The sequence below is a fragment of the Mustela putorius genome, unplaced genomic scaffold, assembly GCF_011764305.1.
Source record: "Mustela putorius furo isolate JIRA1106 unplaced genomic scaffold, ASM1176430v1.1 tig00000738_pilon_pilon_pilon, whole genome shotgun sequence".
Lineage (NCBI taxonomy): Eukaryota > Metazoa > Chordata > Mammalia > Carnivora > Mustelidae > Mustela > Mustela putorius.
In genome coordinates this window covers 5,529,344-5,547,425 of record NW_025421463.1, presented here as the reverse complement: position 1 = coordinate 5,547,425, position 18,082 = coordinate 5,529,344, and the positions used below count along the sequence as shown (strand labels likewise).

Sequence of the window (18,082 nt, the reverse complement as noted above, 5' to 3'; positions counted from 1 at the left end):
TTCTTGGGGAGACAAAATCTTAATTAGTATTTTATTTTAAGTTTTAATAATAAGTTTAATCCCCATGGAAATCGATATCTTTACAATTTCTAGATTAAGAAATACAGCATGATCAAAACCCAAGAAGATTTTCTCTAATTTCATCATTAAACCTCAAATCTGGGTGGCTCAGTTGGTTAAGCACCTGACTCTTGATTTCAGCTCAGGTCATGGTCTCAGGGTCATGAGATCATAGCCCTGTGTTGGCCTCCACACTCAATGTGGAGTCCACTAGAGATTCTCTGCCTCTCCCTCTGCCCCTCCCCCTGGTTGTGCTCTCTCTCACGCATTCTCTCTCTTAAAAAATTAATAAAAATCTTTAAACCTCAAACCTGACCTTAAGTAAACAGTTCAAAAATAAAGAGGATGCACATCATAACCAAGTGGGATTTATGCTAGGGATGCAAGCCTCGTGCCTACATGGAAATCAATCAATGTAATACACCAGATTAATAGAGTAAAGGGAGAAAACACATAATCACCTCAACAGATGCCAAAAAAAGCACTGAACAAAAGTCAACAGCCTTTCCCCATAAAAACACTCAACAAACTAGGCATAGAACTCCTACAACCTTATGATAAAAAGCATCTGTGAAAACCTACACCCAACATCCTACTTAATGGTAAAAGACCAAAAGCTTCCTTTAAGATCAGGAACAAGACAAGGATATCTGCTCTCACCACTTCTACTCAACATTGTCCAGGAGGTTTTAGCCAGGGAAATTAAGCAAAAAGAAAAGAAATAAAAGGCACCCAGATTGGAAAGGAAATGTAAAACTATTTCTATTTGCAGATGACATGATCTTGCATGTAGGAAATCCTAAAGAATCTTTAAAAAGTAATAACTATTATACTAATAAACGAGTTCAGAAAATAGCAGGACACAAGACCAATACACAAAAATAACTTGGTCAGTTGTACTTCTATACATTAGCAATGAATAATCTGAAAATGGAATTAAGAAAACAATTCCAGGGGTACCTGAGTGGCTCAGTGGGTTAAGCCCCTGACTTCAGCTCAGGTCATGATCTCAGGGTCCTGGGATCGGGCCCTGCATTGGGCTCTCTGCTCAGTGATGAGCCTGCTTCCCCCTACCCTCCTCTGCCTGCCTCTCTGCCTACTTGTGATCTCTGTCAAATAAATAAATAAAATCTTAAAAAAAGAGAGAGAATGAAATACTTACAAATAAATTTACCAAAAGAAACATTAAGACTTATGTACTGAAAACTACAAAGCATGCATGAAAAAAATGTAAGGAGGCCCCAAACAAAAAAAAGAACATCTTGTGTTCTTGGATGGGAGGAACTGATGTTAAGATGGCAATATTCTCAAAATTGATCTATAGATTCAATGCAATCTCAATCAAATTTCGAGTTGCTTTTTTTACAGAAATTGACAAGCTAATGCTAAAGTTGAATTGGAAATGCATGGGGCCCAGAACCTACAACAGGACCTACAACAATATTGAAAAAGAATAAAGCTGGAGGACTCAAGTTTATTTCAAAGTTTACTACAAAGCTACAGTAATCAAAATTGTGTGGCATGGGGCACCTGGGTTGCTTAGTGGGTTAAGCCTCTGCCTTCGGCTCAGGTCATGATCTCAGGGTCCTGGGATTGAGCCCCACATCGGGCTGTCGGCTCAGCAGGGAGCCTGCTACCCACCCCAACCCCCGCCTACTAGTGATCTCTCTCTCTCTCTCTGTCAAATAAATAAATAAATAATCTTTTTTAAAAAATGGTGTAGCATGGCCTAAGGAAGGACGCAGAGATCATAGCACAGAAATGAACCCTTACATCTATGGTCAGATGATTTTCATAAGGCTGCCAATATAATTCAATGAGAAAAAAGTAGTCTTTTCAGAAAGTGGTAGTGGGACAACTGGATACCCACATGAGGCTGGACCTCTACCTCACACTATACACAAAAATTAACTCAAAATGGATCCAAGATGTAAATGGAAAAGCCAAAACTATAAAACTCTTAGAAAAAAAACACAGGTATGAATCTTCATGACCTTAGATTAGGCAATGATTTCTTACATATGACACTGAAAGCATAAGCACCAAAGGAAAAACTGATAAATTGAACTTCATCAAAATTTAATAAGAAAATAAAAAGACAACCTATAGAATGGGAGAAGATATTTACAAACCACCCTCTGGTAGGGGTCTTGTATCCAGAATATATAAAGAACTCTTAAAACTCAACAATTAAAAAAAAAAAAAAAAGTTAAAAATGGGCAAAGGATTCCTACAGACAGTTCTCCAAAGAAGATCTATAAATGGCCAATAAGGGCATATAAAGATGTTCAACATCATTAGTCTTTAGGGAAATGTGTATTGAAACCACAATGAGATACTACTTTTCACATTCAGTAGAATGGCTATAGTCAAAAAAGATGGACAATAATAAGTGTTGACAAGGATGTGGAAAAACAGGAACCTTTTTACATCATTCTTAAGAATGTAAAATGGGGGGCGCCTTCAGCCAGTTAAGTGTCTGCCTTCAGCTTAGGTCATGATCCCAGGGTCCTGGGATCGAGCCCCGCATCAGGCTCTCTGCTCAGCAGGGAGCCTGCTTCCTCCTCTCTCTCTCTCTGCCTGCCTCTGCGCCTACTTGTGATCTCTGTCTGTCAAATAAATAAATAAAATCTTTAAAAAAAAAAAAAAAGAATGTAAAATGGTGCAGCCTCTAAGGAAAACAGGTTATTGGTTCCTCAAAAAACTAAACATAGAACTGTCATTTAATCCAGCAATTCCACTCTTAAGTATACACCCAAATGAGTTGAAAGCAGAGACTCAAACTGACACTTGGATGATTTCATTAATTGCAGCAATATTCATAATAGCCCAAAGGCGAACACAACCCAAGAACCCACCAACTGATGAACAGATAAACAAAACGCGGTATGTTTATACAATGGAATGTTATGCAGCTATAAAAGGAATGACGTTTTGATACATCCCACAGTACAGATGAACTAGAGGACATTATGGTGTGTGAAATAAGCCAGACAGAATAGGGCAAATACTATATGATTCCACTTATGTGAGTGTACCCAGAATAAGCAAAAGTACAGAAAAAGAAAGATGAGAGGTTAGCAGGAGAGTCTCTGCTTAATGGTTATGGAGTTTGTCTACCGTGATAAGAAGTTTTGGAAGTAGATGGTGGTGATGGTTATACAACATTGTGAATAGAATCAATGTCACTGCACTGCACATTTAAAATGAAAAATTTTGTTATTTACATCTTATCGCAATTTTAAAAAATTAATAATACACCTAAAGCCACAGGATCTATACTCTAAATGGGCAAACTGTATGGCATGTTGAATTGTATCACTATAAAGGCTGATTTTTAAAACAGGAAGAAAAAAAAAGAAAGGAAATCTGGGGCTATAAAAAGGATATAGGAGACTCTTAAATGCATACTGTCAAGGAAAGAAACGAGTCAGAAAAAGCTACATACTGTATGATTCCAACTAGACGATATTCTGGAAAAAGCAAAACGGTAAGTACAACAAAAAGATGCATGGTTGCCAAGGGTTCCAGGCAGAGGAGAAAGAACCAAGAGGTGGGGCACAGGACATTCTCAGAGCAGCGACACCATTCTGCTTGATACTGGAATGGGACATACATGACAAGCATTTTTCAAAACCCACAGAACTGGAAAACACAAAGGGTGAACCTTAAGGTAAACAGAGGACTTCAGTTAATGTATTAACACTGATTTGTCAACTGTAACAAATGCACCCAGTAATGCAAGACGTTAATAGGAGAAACAACAGGGAAGGGATAGGGAAGGATATGTGGGAACTCTCCTCTTCCTGCGTAAACCCAAAACTGCTCTTCAAAAAGTCTATTCTAAAAATGTATACTTAACACAAAGACTACACTGAATTTTATCCTCTTCTCATGATTCCTAAGACGATTCACTTTAAGCACAAATTTTAATTTTACATCAGACGAGGAGGAAGTGCTGATTCTTTCAGCATCGTAATCCCAGACGCTATCAAACCATCTCAGTTCAGGACTCCACAGGCCCTCCCCCTCGTTCAACCCCTCCTCCACCCCTGGCAAAATTATGACCTAAATTTTTGAATTCATATAAGTACTTTCATCTAGATCGTCTTTGAAGATTCTGTTGTCTTTGGAAACGCGTCCTTACATTTATGACTGAATTCCAGTCTAATTATAATTATGAATTATAGTGACATTATTATACCAAGCTGCCATGCCTCCTGTATTATTCACTTTGTTCATTTTCTATTAGGTATCATTTTATCAGGGAGCTAGGTGTGTTAGTTTTACACATCTTTTGGGGGAAGAAAAAACAAACAAACAACTGTTCTCCAAGACCCTCAAGGGTCAACACAAAGGGAAGCTATAACTGTCCCAGAAGAAAGGTGGCTAAAATTTTCAGAACTTTGCCCCAGCTCCTGGTTTAAAATGATCCCCTGCCAAACCTCTACTCTTTCTTGGCGCGCTGCATGCATTTCTTTTACCTTGGTCTTTTCCAGCTTCATCAATGTGTTGAAAATCTTTTAGTGTTTGAAGGTTACAGAACCCCTCTCTGCAATGCTGAATAACTTTCTTTGATCCGTTCTTGATGAGATAATCCATCAGCGTAAGGGATTTATATACATGGCGCCAGTTCTTCCCGTGATCATTGAGTCTCTGCCATAGCATATTCATGATCTCTGACAGAGAAATTGTATTGAAAGTCAGGTCACTGATATCTAACATTAGAGAACTAGAAGGACCCCAAGGGTCATTAGAAGTTGCTTCTCTGACTTTTATTTCAGCATCTGAGTAATTTTTCACGAAGTTCTTCACTTGCCTCCTGAATGCCATAGGTAAGACAAGTTTGAAGGTGAGCTGGGGATGAGAGCAATGGAATAGGAGTTATGACAATTGGTTTATAAAACTCTTGAGAGGTAATTGGTCCCCAGTTCTGCTGCTCCCAAATACAAATGATTAATCTCCATTTTGATGAGACATCAATTTCCTGCAAAGCAAAGCACAAAAAAATATGTACATTAAATGCTTTTTGAAATGTCTATAAAAGACCAAGTCAGTCTGAAAAATCTAGGTTTACTTAGAAATCAGCCCCTCACATCAGCCAGAATTGAGGCACCATCTAAATTTTCCTAGCATCAATATGGGAAAATCTCTCATAAGGGATTGGTCTATATTACTTAAAGAAATATACAGGGTCTTTCTAGTCCTAAAAATTTCTGCAGAAGATAGCATTCGGCCTCTTTGGCCAGGAATAAGACAATTTTAAAACATAATAGGACAGTGGGCAAGTTAGGAAAAGAAAATGGGACTTGTAGTCTGACATTCCCTGCTTAAGATTTGTCGTTATGTATAAAAATGGTATGTCTTGGGGCACCTGGGTGGCTCAGTGGGTTAAAGCCTCTGCCTTCTGCTCAGGTCATGGTCTCAGGGTCCTGGGATAGAGCCCCGCATCAGGCTCTCTACTCTGCAGGGAGCCTGCTTCCTCCTCTCCCTCTGCCTGTCTCTCTGCCTACTTTTGATCTCTGTATGTCAAATAAATAAATAAAATCCTTTTTTAAAAAATTGTATGTCCTAAAGATAATTAGGATGGGAACAACTGAGTTGGGATCATCATGTGACCCTATGGCTGTATTCTTCTTAGAACTACATGTCACTAGAATCGGATCTAAATACGTTCTGCTTTCTTGTTAACCTGAAAGTAGAGAGGGTTGTCAACTATTAACACAAGTACTTGCACCACAGGAAACCCCACATCTAATTCATGGTACCCTCGATGAGTATTTCAGTACTGGTAAGGTTAATAAGGTTCAAGGAAAAGGATAAATTACTTACTTTACTGGGCCTTAGAAAAGGAACTGTGCGTTTAGGAGTAAATGATGTCAGTAGTATGATTCAAATCGGATAAAAATTTCCCTAAAAACTGGAGTGATCAGCATGTATCTGTCACATTCCAAAACAAGTACACACAAAGAGAGGCCCATTTAGGTTGATACAAAATACATTAAAACCTAAGGAGGTCTGCAGCCGCCAAACCTTAAATGAAGCTTATGAGTGATCAATTCACAGTTCACATGAAACCATTCCCTACCTTCTTTTTCGCTGTTTCGCATTAAGGTGGGTTAGTTAGTTTGCAATCTCCCTGGTGATTCACCCCGATGGTCACCAAGATAGTATACTAAATTGATTTCAAGCCCTGCCAAGCATCCAGACCCAATGAAACCTTGATGATCTATAATCAGATTTTACTAGAGAAACCGCATGCACAGAAAAGAAAGACATTAAAATCGTAACAAATTTGTCTTGTTTTCAGTTTTGTTTCTCTGCCTTGACCTTCACAGCTCCTAGCTCGGGTCTGATTAATTACTGTGTATGTATTTAAGAAGACATAAATTTTCAGAAGGAAACTATATGAGCTATCTTTTTTTTTTCCAAAAAATAAGAGAAAGGGTAGTTAACCTTTTTTTTTTTTTTTGGTAAAAGTATAACACATCCTCAAATAAGTAAGATGGAAAATGTGTCAGTTTAATTAACATTTCTCAGAAAGAGACTATCGTCAACCCTAGGAAAAAAAAGGGAAGTTGTGTGTTTTCACAATTTTGATTTTCTCTTTTGTTTGCATTTCAAACACAGGCATTTTTATCTGACTCATTCCTGCAGTGAAAACCAGACTTGTAATGTGTTTCAATAAGCCATTAAGATTTTCAGTCGTGAGTGTTTTCTTTCTCTACTGTCCTTTTTTCCCTTTCAGCAAGCTCACGCGATGCAGAGACGCACTGTGACATTGGCTTAGAGAAACAAATATTGATCTGTTTCCTCACAAGTCTATTAAAAAAAATCTGTTAGAATCTTTACCTGCTGGAATTGAGCAAGAGTCATTAAAACACTATTGTCTTTTTCTTTTTTGGCGATACTATATTTTGGAGAGACAAAAATTCTAATTTTTAGGTTTTCCTATATTCTCTATCTTGCATTTTAAAAATGTTTTCTTAAATGAAACTTCTGCCCCAGGAAATTATCCAATAATAGGCTTCAATCCAATAGAGTAGTTTAAAATGGATGTGTGTAGTATCATACTGAAATTAAATACCCAACCATTAAAAAAAATTAAATTCCCAACCATTTAAAATTCCCATTTTAGTTTAAATTCCCAACCATTTAAAAAAAAAAAAACCCACAAAGCAAAAAGTCTGGCTGAGTGAATTAATACCATTTACTAATGCATAGTGCTTTGTGACATGACCATAGAATATGTAAGACACATTCCACTATTGTTATCTTTTCAGATTAACAAGGAGTTCAGTTGGTGTTAGTGGTAAATTATACGTTAGTCTTCTGTGTTTTAGACACCTGACTATATGCAAATGTTCAGTTTATTCATACCACTAGAAACTTGAGATTGTAATTACAGTGATGGGACATCTAAGACAAAAGTGGTGCCCAAGAGGGTAATTTTCACACCTGAATATTGGTTTTCTGGCTACCCAAATCCATAGAATATTTAGAAACGGAGGCAAGTTAAGATATTCCATGTTGCCAATCTGGGTCACCTACTCTGAGAGGCCTTCAGTAAGCACATTAGCTACTCAGATCTTCCCAATATGTTCTTTCTGCACCTGATTTATTTTCTTCATGGCACGTACCATGATCTGTACCTGTGTATTTGTTATTTGCTTTCTTCACCACCAGACCAAAAACTCCATGACAGCAGGGACCATGACCATCTTATTTACAAAGCAGTATAATCCTATTGCTTAATAGGTACCTAGAACATGGTAGGTACTCAAGAAACAGGTGCTGAGTGAACGCCCAAATGACTGACAGATTCTGCTTGGGATAAACTTGCATTGATTCAACAGCTTTGGATCAAAACCATGACATTTTAAAATTATATTCCAGCCTTGTAGTTGTCAAGTAAAATTCTAGAGTTTAAATATTTTCAGTTCAATCAGCAAATATTTCTTGAGTATCTACCGTTTGTATGCCTTTGTGTAGGATATAAGCAATTTAAAACATGATTCCGACACTCAAAAACCAGTGTTTGATTAAGGAGCTTAAATAATTCTCCCTTAAATAATTTAATTCTCCCTTAAATAATTCCAAAATAAACACATGATGAGGTAGAAAAAGTCTCTTGGTTTCCTTTTCAGACTTATTTCCATGTTTTGGCAAAGGCCGTTTCTTCCCCCTAGCTTTACTTTAACTTTAACAGGAAATCATTTAAGTGATCAAATGGCATTGTGGAATTCAAACTCAAGGTTTTTTTTCAGACTTTTGAAGGGTCACACCGTGTCTGTACCGTGTTATGTGATACCCACAGTAAGGTGTGGGGCCGCTCTGAACAAGCAAACACATTAACGTGACCACAGCAAAAGCTTGTAGATATCTGGAACAAATAAAGACAAAATGCCTCATTTCAATTCAGGTCTTGCTGCCAAATGAGTTGGGGGGAAAACTGGTCTTCAAAATTCTTTGGATATCAGAATTGAAATAAGGAACTGAGGAGCTGAACTGACTTGACCCAAAGACCTAGGACAATAATAGCGGCATCTAAGAGGCTGAGTGTGAGGCATCTGGAAAGATGCATTTAGGGGTAGAGAGCAGCTTTCCTCTTTGTACAGTTTCTGCCTGTAGACTTAGGTTTACTCAGGAGAAAATAAGCTCTGGCCAAGATTGTTGTGGGAGAATGATTATAGAGAATACCATGGCATTAGGAGGTGTTACTGTTTGGATGGGAAGATTACTGCAAGAGGCAGAGAAATCAACTTTTTGGAGCCCTCCTGTGTGTTCATTAATTCATTCCACTATTAGTTCTCTAGAGTTCACCATGTGGCAGACTCCATTCTACAAAATGGAAAAACAGGTACACAAGACACAATCCCCATCCTCTGGAATAAAGGGCTATTCTCTTTCGAATGCTCATAATGTGCTCACACCTAGGCATTCACCTACCTCATCTCATTACTTTAATTAGGATTCCAAAGGCATGGACTTGAGGTCCTGCTCTGCCCTTTCCTAATTCAGGCTCAACGACTTCACTGAGCCTCAGCTCCCTCGCCTGCACCACAAAGAATAATCACCCCATAGAAAGAACAGCTGAGAGGAAGAAATGAGATGCTTGAGAAAGAATTTTGAACATGAAGGGTGAAGACTCAGAGAATCAACTTCCTGCAGACAGCGTCTTTCCTTGGTCTCCATTTCTTCAGAACGACCACCGTGTACAAGGCAGGCCCCATGCCAGGTCTAGAGCCACACAGATGAGCCCGACTATGGACTCCCCTCGGAAAGCACAGAGTTTACTTGGAGCGGAAGCCTGGGCCACAGAGAAGCTTCTAGAAAGAGGGAGTGTGACACGATGGCGTCACACAATGGGGACCTTCTCTCACGCAGGCCGTAGTGACCTCGGCCCCCTCTCGCCTGCACGGAGTCAGCGACGCCACCGCTTGAGACAAGAGGCGGAGACCCCACCCTTCCACGCCCGTCTGAAGCCCCCAAACAGGAATCTACTACCTGAGGGGAAAGTCCTGCCACAGCGTCGCGAACTTTTCCCGCTCAAATTCAAGCCCCTCGTTCCTAGGCTGATCGCCTTCTGCAGCCGGGGCCAAGCGCCCACGCCCTCCCCACTTCCGCTTCCTCACTTCCGGGCCCTCACTTCCGGCCTCTCTGGGGTCAGGTGTCCGACTCCCAGGGCATCTAGCGAGGGGGATGCGAGGAGTTAAAATGACCGAGGTTCTTTTGTGGGGAGGGGCGGATATCAAGGGCAATGAAGGCACGTGTCTTCGTTTAACAGTCGCTGGGGCTGTGATGCTGCCCTCAAGCTCCTTTCAAAGAAAAATTTTACAGTTTGTGTTACTAATGTATTCTGACGAGACGGTGCCCGCCGCTGATCTCCACCTCAAACGACAAAGAAGGTAATGGTCGTTTGCTAGGGCCGAAAAGAGTAGTGTGTGTGTGATGGGCAGTGATGGAGTGTCTCCAGGGAGGGCCTCGCGTACCCCTGATGGGTCGTTGTTGAAATATTTAACTGATCTTCAGTGAGCACCCGCTCTGTGCCAAGCATCCCACCGAGCTGTAAGGACCCAGAGATAAAGCACGAGTTTACAGGCTAGTGGAGGTGACAGGCACCGTCACGGAAGACTGTGACAAGATATGTATCTTGTAATAAGAGAGGAGAGAGCATCTAATTCTGCCAAGGAGTATTTAAGGGCAGGTTTCAGAGAAGACTTTACATCTGTGTCTTAAAGAATGACAGGGAGTTCACTGCATAGACAAAGTGGAGGAGGCCATTAGAGGCAAAGGACACATCATGTGTAAAGGCTTGAAAGCTGAGAGAGCCTATTATCTTGGTAAAACTACAAGTACTGTAGTTACTATGGCTGTCTCAAAAGGTATTAGTGGAACAGCAGAGAGAGAGGAAGTGGCAGAGGAAATTCAGATCATGAAACACCTTGTCCATGCTGCTAGGTGACTTTATCTGGTAGGCATTATAAATATAATCAAACCCATGTTTTAAAAGCACGTGGCTGGCTGTGTGGACTATGTCACTATTCCACCAGGGTGGAGGGAAAAGACTTAGACAGTAGAAAAACTCTTCATAGATGAAAGTAACATTTGTTTTTAGCTCCTACGACTTCAATCATAATAATTATTAATGATCGATACTGACGTGTAGTTAGGTAATTATGATATAAAATGGAAGATATGAAAGAAGTTGGTGTGTTTGAAATACTACCTAACTGACTATCATATAGTGTAGTGGGCATGGTAGCTAGAGGGAAACTAAAAAGGGTGGCCTGGAAACAGATTGTTCAGGACCTTGAATGCCACGCTAAGGTGTTATTCTATAAAATAGTGAAGGACAAACAAGTATTTTGTTTATATAGTGAGTTATAATTTATAAAGATTTTTTTGAGTCATAGCTTATGTAAATTTCAAAGGAACTCTGAAAAGCAGGTATAATTATTCCATTTTACAAATGAGGAAGCTGATTTGAGGGAACATGCATTCATTCTACATTATTGAGCACCTGCTAAGTGCCAGGCACTATGCTGAGCTATGGGAATACAAAGAAGTAATAGTCTAATTAAAAAGACAAAAATAAATTAGCAATTATAATAATGCTTTGGTAGTAAAAAGAGGATTTGCCTAAATCTACATAATTAGAGAAGTCTTCCTGGAAGAGGTGAACTTGGGCTGAGTTTGAAGGAACAAATAGGTTACATGAATTGCTCAGAAACATTCAACTAGCAAGGGATTTAGCTAGAACTTGACCGAAATTTGGAGTGTCCAGTTCCGTGCCCTTTCCTCTACCCTAAGGACTATTTTTGGTTCTTAATCTTGAACTCCACCAATGTTTTTGTTTTTTTTTAAAGTATTTTATTTTTAAGTACTCTCCACGTCCAATGTGGGGCTCAAACTCACAACTCCAAGATCAAGAGCTGCACGTTCCACCAACTGAGCCATCCAGGCTCCCCTCCATTGACATTCTCAGTCACAAATCATAACCTGTTACATTTTTAAAACATTGGAGATCCATTTTTTTCCTTTTTAAACCCATTCATTTCCTCCTTTTAGAATGAATCTTTGGGTGTTTCTGAAAGGATGTTGACTAGGCTCAGCAAAACTGTAAAGTGTTACCTACCTAGTGGAATTAACTTCGTTAAAGTAACATGTGAAAGGTCTTTCTTCTCTGCTTTCTTCCATTTGGGGGCACCAAAATTTAGTTGCACTCTCTAAATACAGGCATGGTTTTATACTAATAACTTGGTGTGTTGGCTTTTTTTTCCCTTGAACTCAGAGTTTGATTAAAGTGAACAGAGTTTTCTTCACTTGGTTTCCAGGAAACCATTGCTCCTTCTCATCTCCTTGGCTGGTTTCTTCCATTTCTCTGACCTCTCTACTTTGAAGAGGTCTGTTCTCTATCAGTATTCATTCCCTGGGTGGTTTCATCCAGTTTCATTACTTTAAATAACCTTTTATCTCAACAGCTCTCAAGTTTATCTCTAGCCCTAAACTCTCCTGACCTCCAGACTCATCTCTATCTTGACATCCCCAGTGGTATGGCTCATAGAAATCTCAAACTTAATACGCCGCAAACCAAGCTTCTGATCTTTCAAGCTTGTTCCTCTGTCTCAGTAAGGACACATCCTTGCTTCTGATTTCTCAGGCCATGAGCTTTGTAGTCATCGTTGGTGCCACTCTTTGGCTCTCAGACTTCACATCATATAATCAGCTCACCTTTAACGTGGAGTGGCCATCAATGCAGTTGGTAGGTGATAAATGGTTTATTGATCCCACATTCTAATTCATGAAAAAATAATAATATTTATGCTTCTAGACTCTCTGGTCGCCCCATATATTCAGAATGTAGTCATTTCCCACCACCTCCACTTTCTACCACCTGTCCGAAGGTGTGCCTTCTCTTGGCAGGACTACTGCAGTAGCCTTCTAACGTCTCCCTGCCTCTACCCTTGCTCCCTTACAATTTAATCTCAATACAGTAATGAGAGCTATTCTAAAACCTAAACCCAAATTAGACCATGTTCAAAATCTTCCATTGACTCTCATCTTAACTCAGAATGAAATCGAAGACCTTGCCATGGCCAACAAGGCCCTATGTATTCCAGGCTCTGCTCCCTCTCTGACCCCCATCATGACTGCCCCCCCCCCTTACTCATTGCATCAAGCTTACTTCCACCATAAGGCTTTGTACTTGCTGGTCCCTATACCTCCCTACTCTTTCCCCAGAGAGCCATCAAGCTGGCTGCTTCACTTTGTTCTGGACTTAGCTCAAATGTCCTTTGATTTCCCAATAAAATTTCCACCCTCCACCTGGGCTACACTTTCTCTAACTCTTTCCTCATTTTATGATTCTCTGTAGTAGCACAACTATCTGACATACGTAATTATTTCCCTCTCTTCCAGAAGATAAGATCCAGGAGGGCAAGGACTATATTTTGTTCACTGCTCTATTCCCAGCCCTTTAGGACAGGCCTAACAGACTAGGTATTCAAACAGTATTTACTGAATGAATGAATGAAACAAGAATGTCTGAATCTGTACTATTGAATGAAAAGTACACATTTTACCATAAAGGTAAATTAAACATAATTATGTACAAGAGGTTCTGATATTAGCAATGACCCCTCAAATAGAATTGCTGAAAAATTGCAAATGAGTATGGTTTTAGAAGAAAATTCTCAAGAATAAATAAAAAAATAAAAGAAAAATCTCTAGTATGAGTAAGTCCACTTTTCACAGATTCTTGAATCCTCGCAATTTTGCTGATATTTTCTGAGTGTCCCGTGACTGTGAGGACTGAACTAATGGCATTCTCATATTAGAGTCTATTCTTAGGTTCTGCCTCTGCACTTGTTCAATGACAAAGCATCCGTGAAATAAACCACTAGGGTGGCCTCGCTGCCCTCTCCGTATGCTCTGTAACACGTCTGTAGATCATTACTTGCTGCCGAAATAACTTCTCTTTGAGATTTTCCTGTATTGCATTTCTGCCCCACACTTGAAAGGGGAGGAGTTCTATTCTGCTCCCTAGGGGGGTAGTACCCTGTGGAAAAGTAGCTTCCTCATTAGGGTGCAAGCTGAGAACTCCACGATTCTTGCTCTAGAACACTGTTTATGTTTTCTCCTTTCTTCACACTCTCCAGCTGTGGGCATTTAGGACCTCGCTGATCAACCACTTCAATACCACTGACTTGGGATTTGCTCCATGGCTAGAGGATTTCAGTGTCTGACAACTAGCTATGAAGCTGCTGGGTATCATGATATTGGGTCCAGGAATGCCCTTAGATCATGAAGACTGAAGAACACTGAGGCCCACATTAAGATGTTTATTGTTGTAAAGTCAGGGACATGCTGTTGCCTTTAAAATTCTATCTTTATAGCATGTGGAAATAGTGAGGAACTTGTTCAGACACAACTCAGGTTTAAGAAAATTGAACAAAATTTCATTAACAGAAAGAAAATTCTGTATTAAGGAGTTAAGAATAGCAAATTCTTTCCTTTAACTCATTCAATAAATATTGAGCCCCTACCGTGACCAAAGTACCCTGATGATTTCAAACCACATTATTCTTTTCTATTTCAATGAAAGTGTTGAGCAGTTATTACCAAGGAGAAATCCACCCCCCCCCAGAAGGAAATTTTGAACAAGATTTAGGTATTAAAGGGGTGAAAAGATCTAAAAAAAAAAAAAAAAAAAAAAAAGATCTCATCTCACCATATAGAATAAGTTTAAATTTTAGAACTCCAAACTGAGTCTTCTATGATATCTTCCTTCTTAGCCTTCAAGGAATTAATGCTGGGAACATCTATCTCATGAGACAGTGTTTCCCTTTCTTTTGGGCTTAAATTCTTACTGGAGCCACTTAGCAGGTGGCAGTGTCGCTTATGTCGTGCAAAAGATGCATCGTTGGCAATCCATTTCTAGTAAGAGCAAAGAGAGGAAAAGGCCTTCGCAAGTTAGACTTGGCATGGGACCCTAAAGGGAAGGAGGGCTCTCACAAATTTGAAGGTAAGAACTAAGGAGGTTGGCAATGACAAAAATCTTAGGTCAGTGAAAAATCTTTAAATCCCGGAAATCCTTTAGCTCGACCAACTCAGAAGAAAGGAAAGTCCCCAAGATCTAAGGAACCAGTCCCCGCTCTTGCCTGACTGGCAAACCTGGGGTTAGAAGTCATCCTGGTTCAGAGATTTTCTTCTTTTGTTTTTTGTTAAGGGTCATGTTATGGACTAAGAGTAATATGGGCTGAGTACACTAAGAAAGCATCTTCTCTGGGATTTTACTCTGTGCGTGATCCCAGGGTGGTATTAAATAAGTTCCCTGAAGAAGTCCTAAATTTTTCTCTGGAATCTTGGATGTACTGGGAGAAAATGAGAGTTTTCCTTCAGAGCAGCCTATTGATGAATCATCTCCAGGATTTGAAATTTTCCTATGTGAACAGAATCGTTCAGAGGGAAATTGTTAAAATTGAAACCAAGCATATAGAAGCAAAAGTGCTTCAGAGAACCTCCTGCGTTTTAGTTCAACTCTGGCAGCAAGAAAACAAAACCACATAATGTAAGGCTCACACCCAACTCTCTGAAGCCCTGTTTCTGCTAGTTCCTGTGTGGTTTGCCTACAGACTGCAGGGCTGGCTGGGGGCAGTTTGGAGGAGGGAGTAAGAAGTAAGGCAGGAGGAGGCACTATTAATGGATCTGCAAACTTGTACTCTGTTTTAGTGTGGTCCTTGGAAGACAGCACAACGTGGATCTGTACTCTGAAATGCAGTAATTTTGATGTTTGACTTTGTCTTCCTTTTTGGAAGAGAAGATACTATTAACTCAGTGTCAAAGCCAAGATATAGACTCGATCTCTTCTCTTCAAAAAGGTATGTCATTAGACAACATCGGGCCATATACTCTATAGAGATCTTCAACCGTTTTATAATTTGCAGAATGTTCTTTATGAGTCAAATCTAATTAAAATGAATCCCATGGGTTCTTGAAATATTGCTACTCATATGTTGGTCCATCTGCGAAGGTCTTTAAATCTTTTGCTGTAACAATGCTTGTGGGGATGAGATTCGACTTCCAGCAAAGGAACTTGTTCCTTACCCAGCACAGCACACAAAATTCTCCACTAATTGGCTTCTGAGCCATCCCAGGGGGAGACTTTAGACCCACTACAGAGGTAAAATCCCACCTCTCCGTCGTCAGCCTTGAACCCCAGTTGAGGGTGGGGATGAAGGTCTGGGCAGCAATGAATGAATATTGGCACTGGGGGGCCAGGATTGCTTACATCTCTACTCTCTTAGAAATTCTCTTAGAATTTACCTGTACAAAGAACACCACTTTGAACTTCTTTACAAAAAGAGAAGTTTCTGTTGAAATAGATTTTGAGAGAGTATTGTTTATTTTTGGCTCTTTATTAATAATTAGCGCCATATCCCCAAGATGGTGTCCAGTTCAGGAGTTGAGTCTGAAGACAGCTCCTCCTTTGTGCTCTTTGCCCCAAACATTCTTGAATATGAGGGTTGAGGATACCACCAAGGACTCCACTAGCTTAAATATACTGTGTTTATATGACTGGAATGAGGCCTGGTTAATAAGGTGTACGTAACTTAGCCTGTGCATTACTGAAAATACTCATCCCCAGATAAATTAAGAGGGAAATGTTTAGGATCTAAAAATCTGATGAAAAAGATTGCATGTGCTCATGTTATGTCATCTGAGCGTAGGAAATCTCAGGCTGAAGTATCTTTTGTTCTATACAGCTGCATTGATCATAGACTGGTAAGTTCCTTAGTGGGGTCTCCCTTTTTTCTTTCTTATTTTTTGTTTCAGAAGGAACATTTAGTATAAGTAGATACTGCTTGAACAACCCAGTATTATTTATAAAACTTCATGTTTGTAATATAATTTTAAGGCAAACCTCTTTACAAAAGCATCCACTATTAAATAAAGAGCACTGTGTAAATACAGAACCATCAAAGGGCATTTAAATTTCAAGTTTTAAAAATCATGATTTGTACTCCTTTTGATTCGTTTTTCTGAAAGAGAGAAGGCCTGTATCATTGAATAAAACTATCTTTTTAGACTGGACTTGGAGTGTCTTCCATAGAGGAAACTGTAAGCTTTTTTCCCTTAAATTGTAATAGGTTTTATTTTTTTTAATGACTTTACTGAAGCAGAGGGGAGGGATGCTATTGATTTGCTCAATATCGATCTGAGTAATATCCCTATTGCTAACATGATATTCGAGTATCTTCCGCATCTTACACCCTGATGAAAATCTCTTTTATTCTTTTATTTCAATTGTTTATTTTCTACTTCACAGGGATACTATGAGAATAAGTGAGCTCATATTGATATATGAAGTGCCTTAGGAAAAAGGCACTATGAAAATGCAAAATTGTATCGTTATTAAATATTTCTTTGAATCTTTATCATTTTCTTTCTACTTTTATACAAAATATATCTCACTTACTACCTGAAGCCATCTGGAAGATGCCTTCATGGAAGAGTGAAAGTGATCCCCAATTCCCATAAGTTTATTGATTCTCAGAGAATAATGCCCACTGGTGTTGGTGCCTTGTGGCACTCACGCCTTAACTTAAGCAGAACTTGCCTCTTTCCCTGAACCAAAAAAGTCCACAATTGTTCAAAAATGTGTCATTGAGTGTGATTCCATCAGGAATTCTTAAATAAGTAACGGGTAGCTGCTGGTTTAGTGCTAGGGCCAGATTCTTTATTTTCATGCTCTCCTAAGACAAACTCAAAATGTGTCAAGAATCTTTGTGATCTGTTATTTGAATCAAAAGATAAAGTTGATCGGCTCCCATCTTGTCCATCTCAAGATTTGCTAACGCGTGTATTGATCTGGAAAGGAAGAACACAGCCTCATGTGTTCGTTCGTTCTTTCTTCCTTCCTTTCTTTTTTTCCTGGGATCTTAAAATTCTCAGGAACAAAATGAATTTAACAAATAAGCACTTATAAACATTTATTGAGCTTTCATTATGTAACAGGCCCTGTATTAGGCCCTAAGCACTCTTCAGCATTGCTATTAGGTTTCAGTAAGGTTGGGCCAGTAAAAATTCAGTAAGTGATTTTTAGAAATTTCTTTTTAGATATGTATTCACAGACAATCATTATAAAAGAAACTATTACTAAGTACATGAAGATAAAAATTTCATATGCTCTCCAAAGAAGATGTAAGACATTCATGAAGAAAGTGAAGAAAATGTCCAAACAAAAAAAAGCTGAAATATTAGTACAATGAATACCTCTATACTCACCTGCTAGGTTCATGAACCTTTATGTTTCTGCCATATTTGTTCCATCTTTGTGTATTTCTTTCTGAACTACTTGTAAGTTACAGACAAAGTGACACTTTGTTCCTAAATGATTGGGTACACATCTAAGAATGGGGGCATTCTCCTACAGAACCATAACAATATCATTACACCTAAGAAGACAGGCAGTAATTCTTTAGCATGATCTAATATTTAGACCATATCTAAACTTCAC

The 18,082-nt window shown here is 39.2% G+C and overlaps 2 protein-coding genes across 4 annotated transcripts in view; one reads left to right on the top strand and one right to left on the bottom strand.

Annotated features, from left to right (window-relative positions):
* The window catches only part of ENTHD1 (ENTH domain containing 1), a 99,429-nt gene extending 89,763 nt beyond the window's left edge, over positions 1-9,666 (bottom strand). For 2 of the 3 annotated variants that reach the window (XM_004743300.3, XM_004743298.3), the window contains exons 1-2: positions 9,568-9,666; positions 4,545-5,047 (exon numbers count right to left, since the gene is read on the bottom strand). In XM_004743300.3, the coding sequence (XP_004743357.1) occupies positions 4,545-4,893 (349 nt within the window). In that variant the 5' untranslated portion in view covers positions 4,894-5,047; positions 9,568-9,666. Of the gene's footprint in view, positions 1-4,544; positions 5,048-9,009; positions 9,372-9,567 lie in introns of those variants that run through there. The other variant, XM_004743299.3, reaches the window with a different exon arrangement.
* A 5,450-nt stretch (positions 9,667-15,116) lies between these two features.
* The window catches only part of GRAP2 (GRB2 related adaptor protein 2), a 62,256-nt gene continuing 59,290 nt past the window's right edge, over positions 15,117-18,082 (top strand). The window contains exons 1-2 of the mRNA XM_013051643.2: positions 15,117-15,133; positions 15,295-15,443. The gene's annotated coding sequence lies outside the window, so the exon portion shown is untranslated. The remainder of the gene's footprint in view (positions 15,134-15,294; positions 15,444-18,082) is intronic.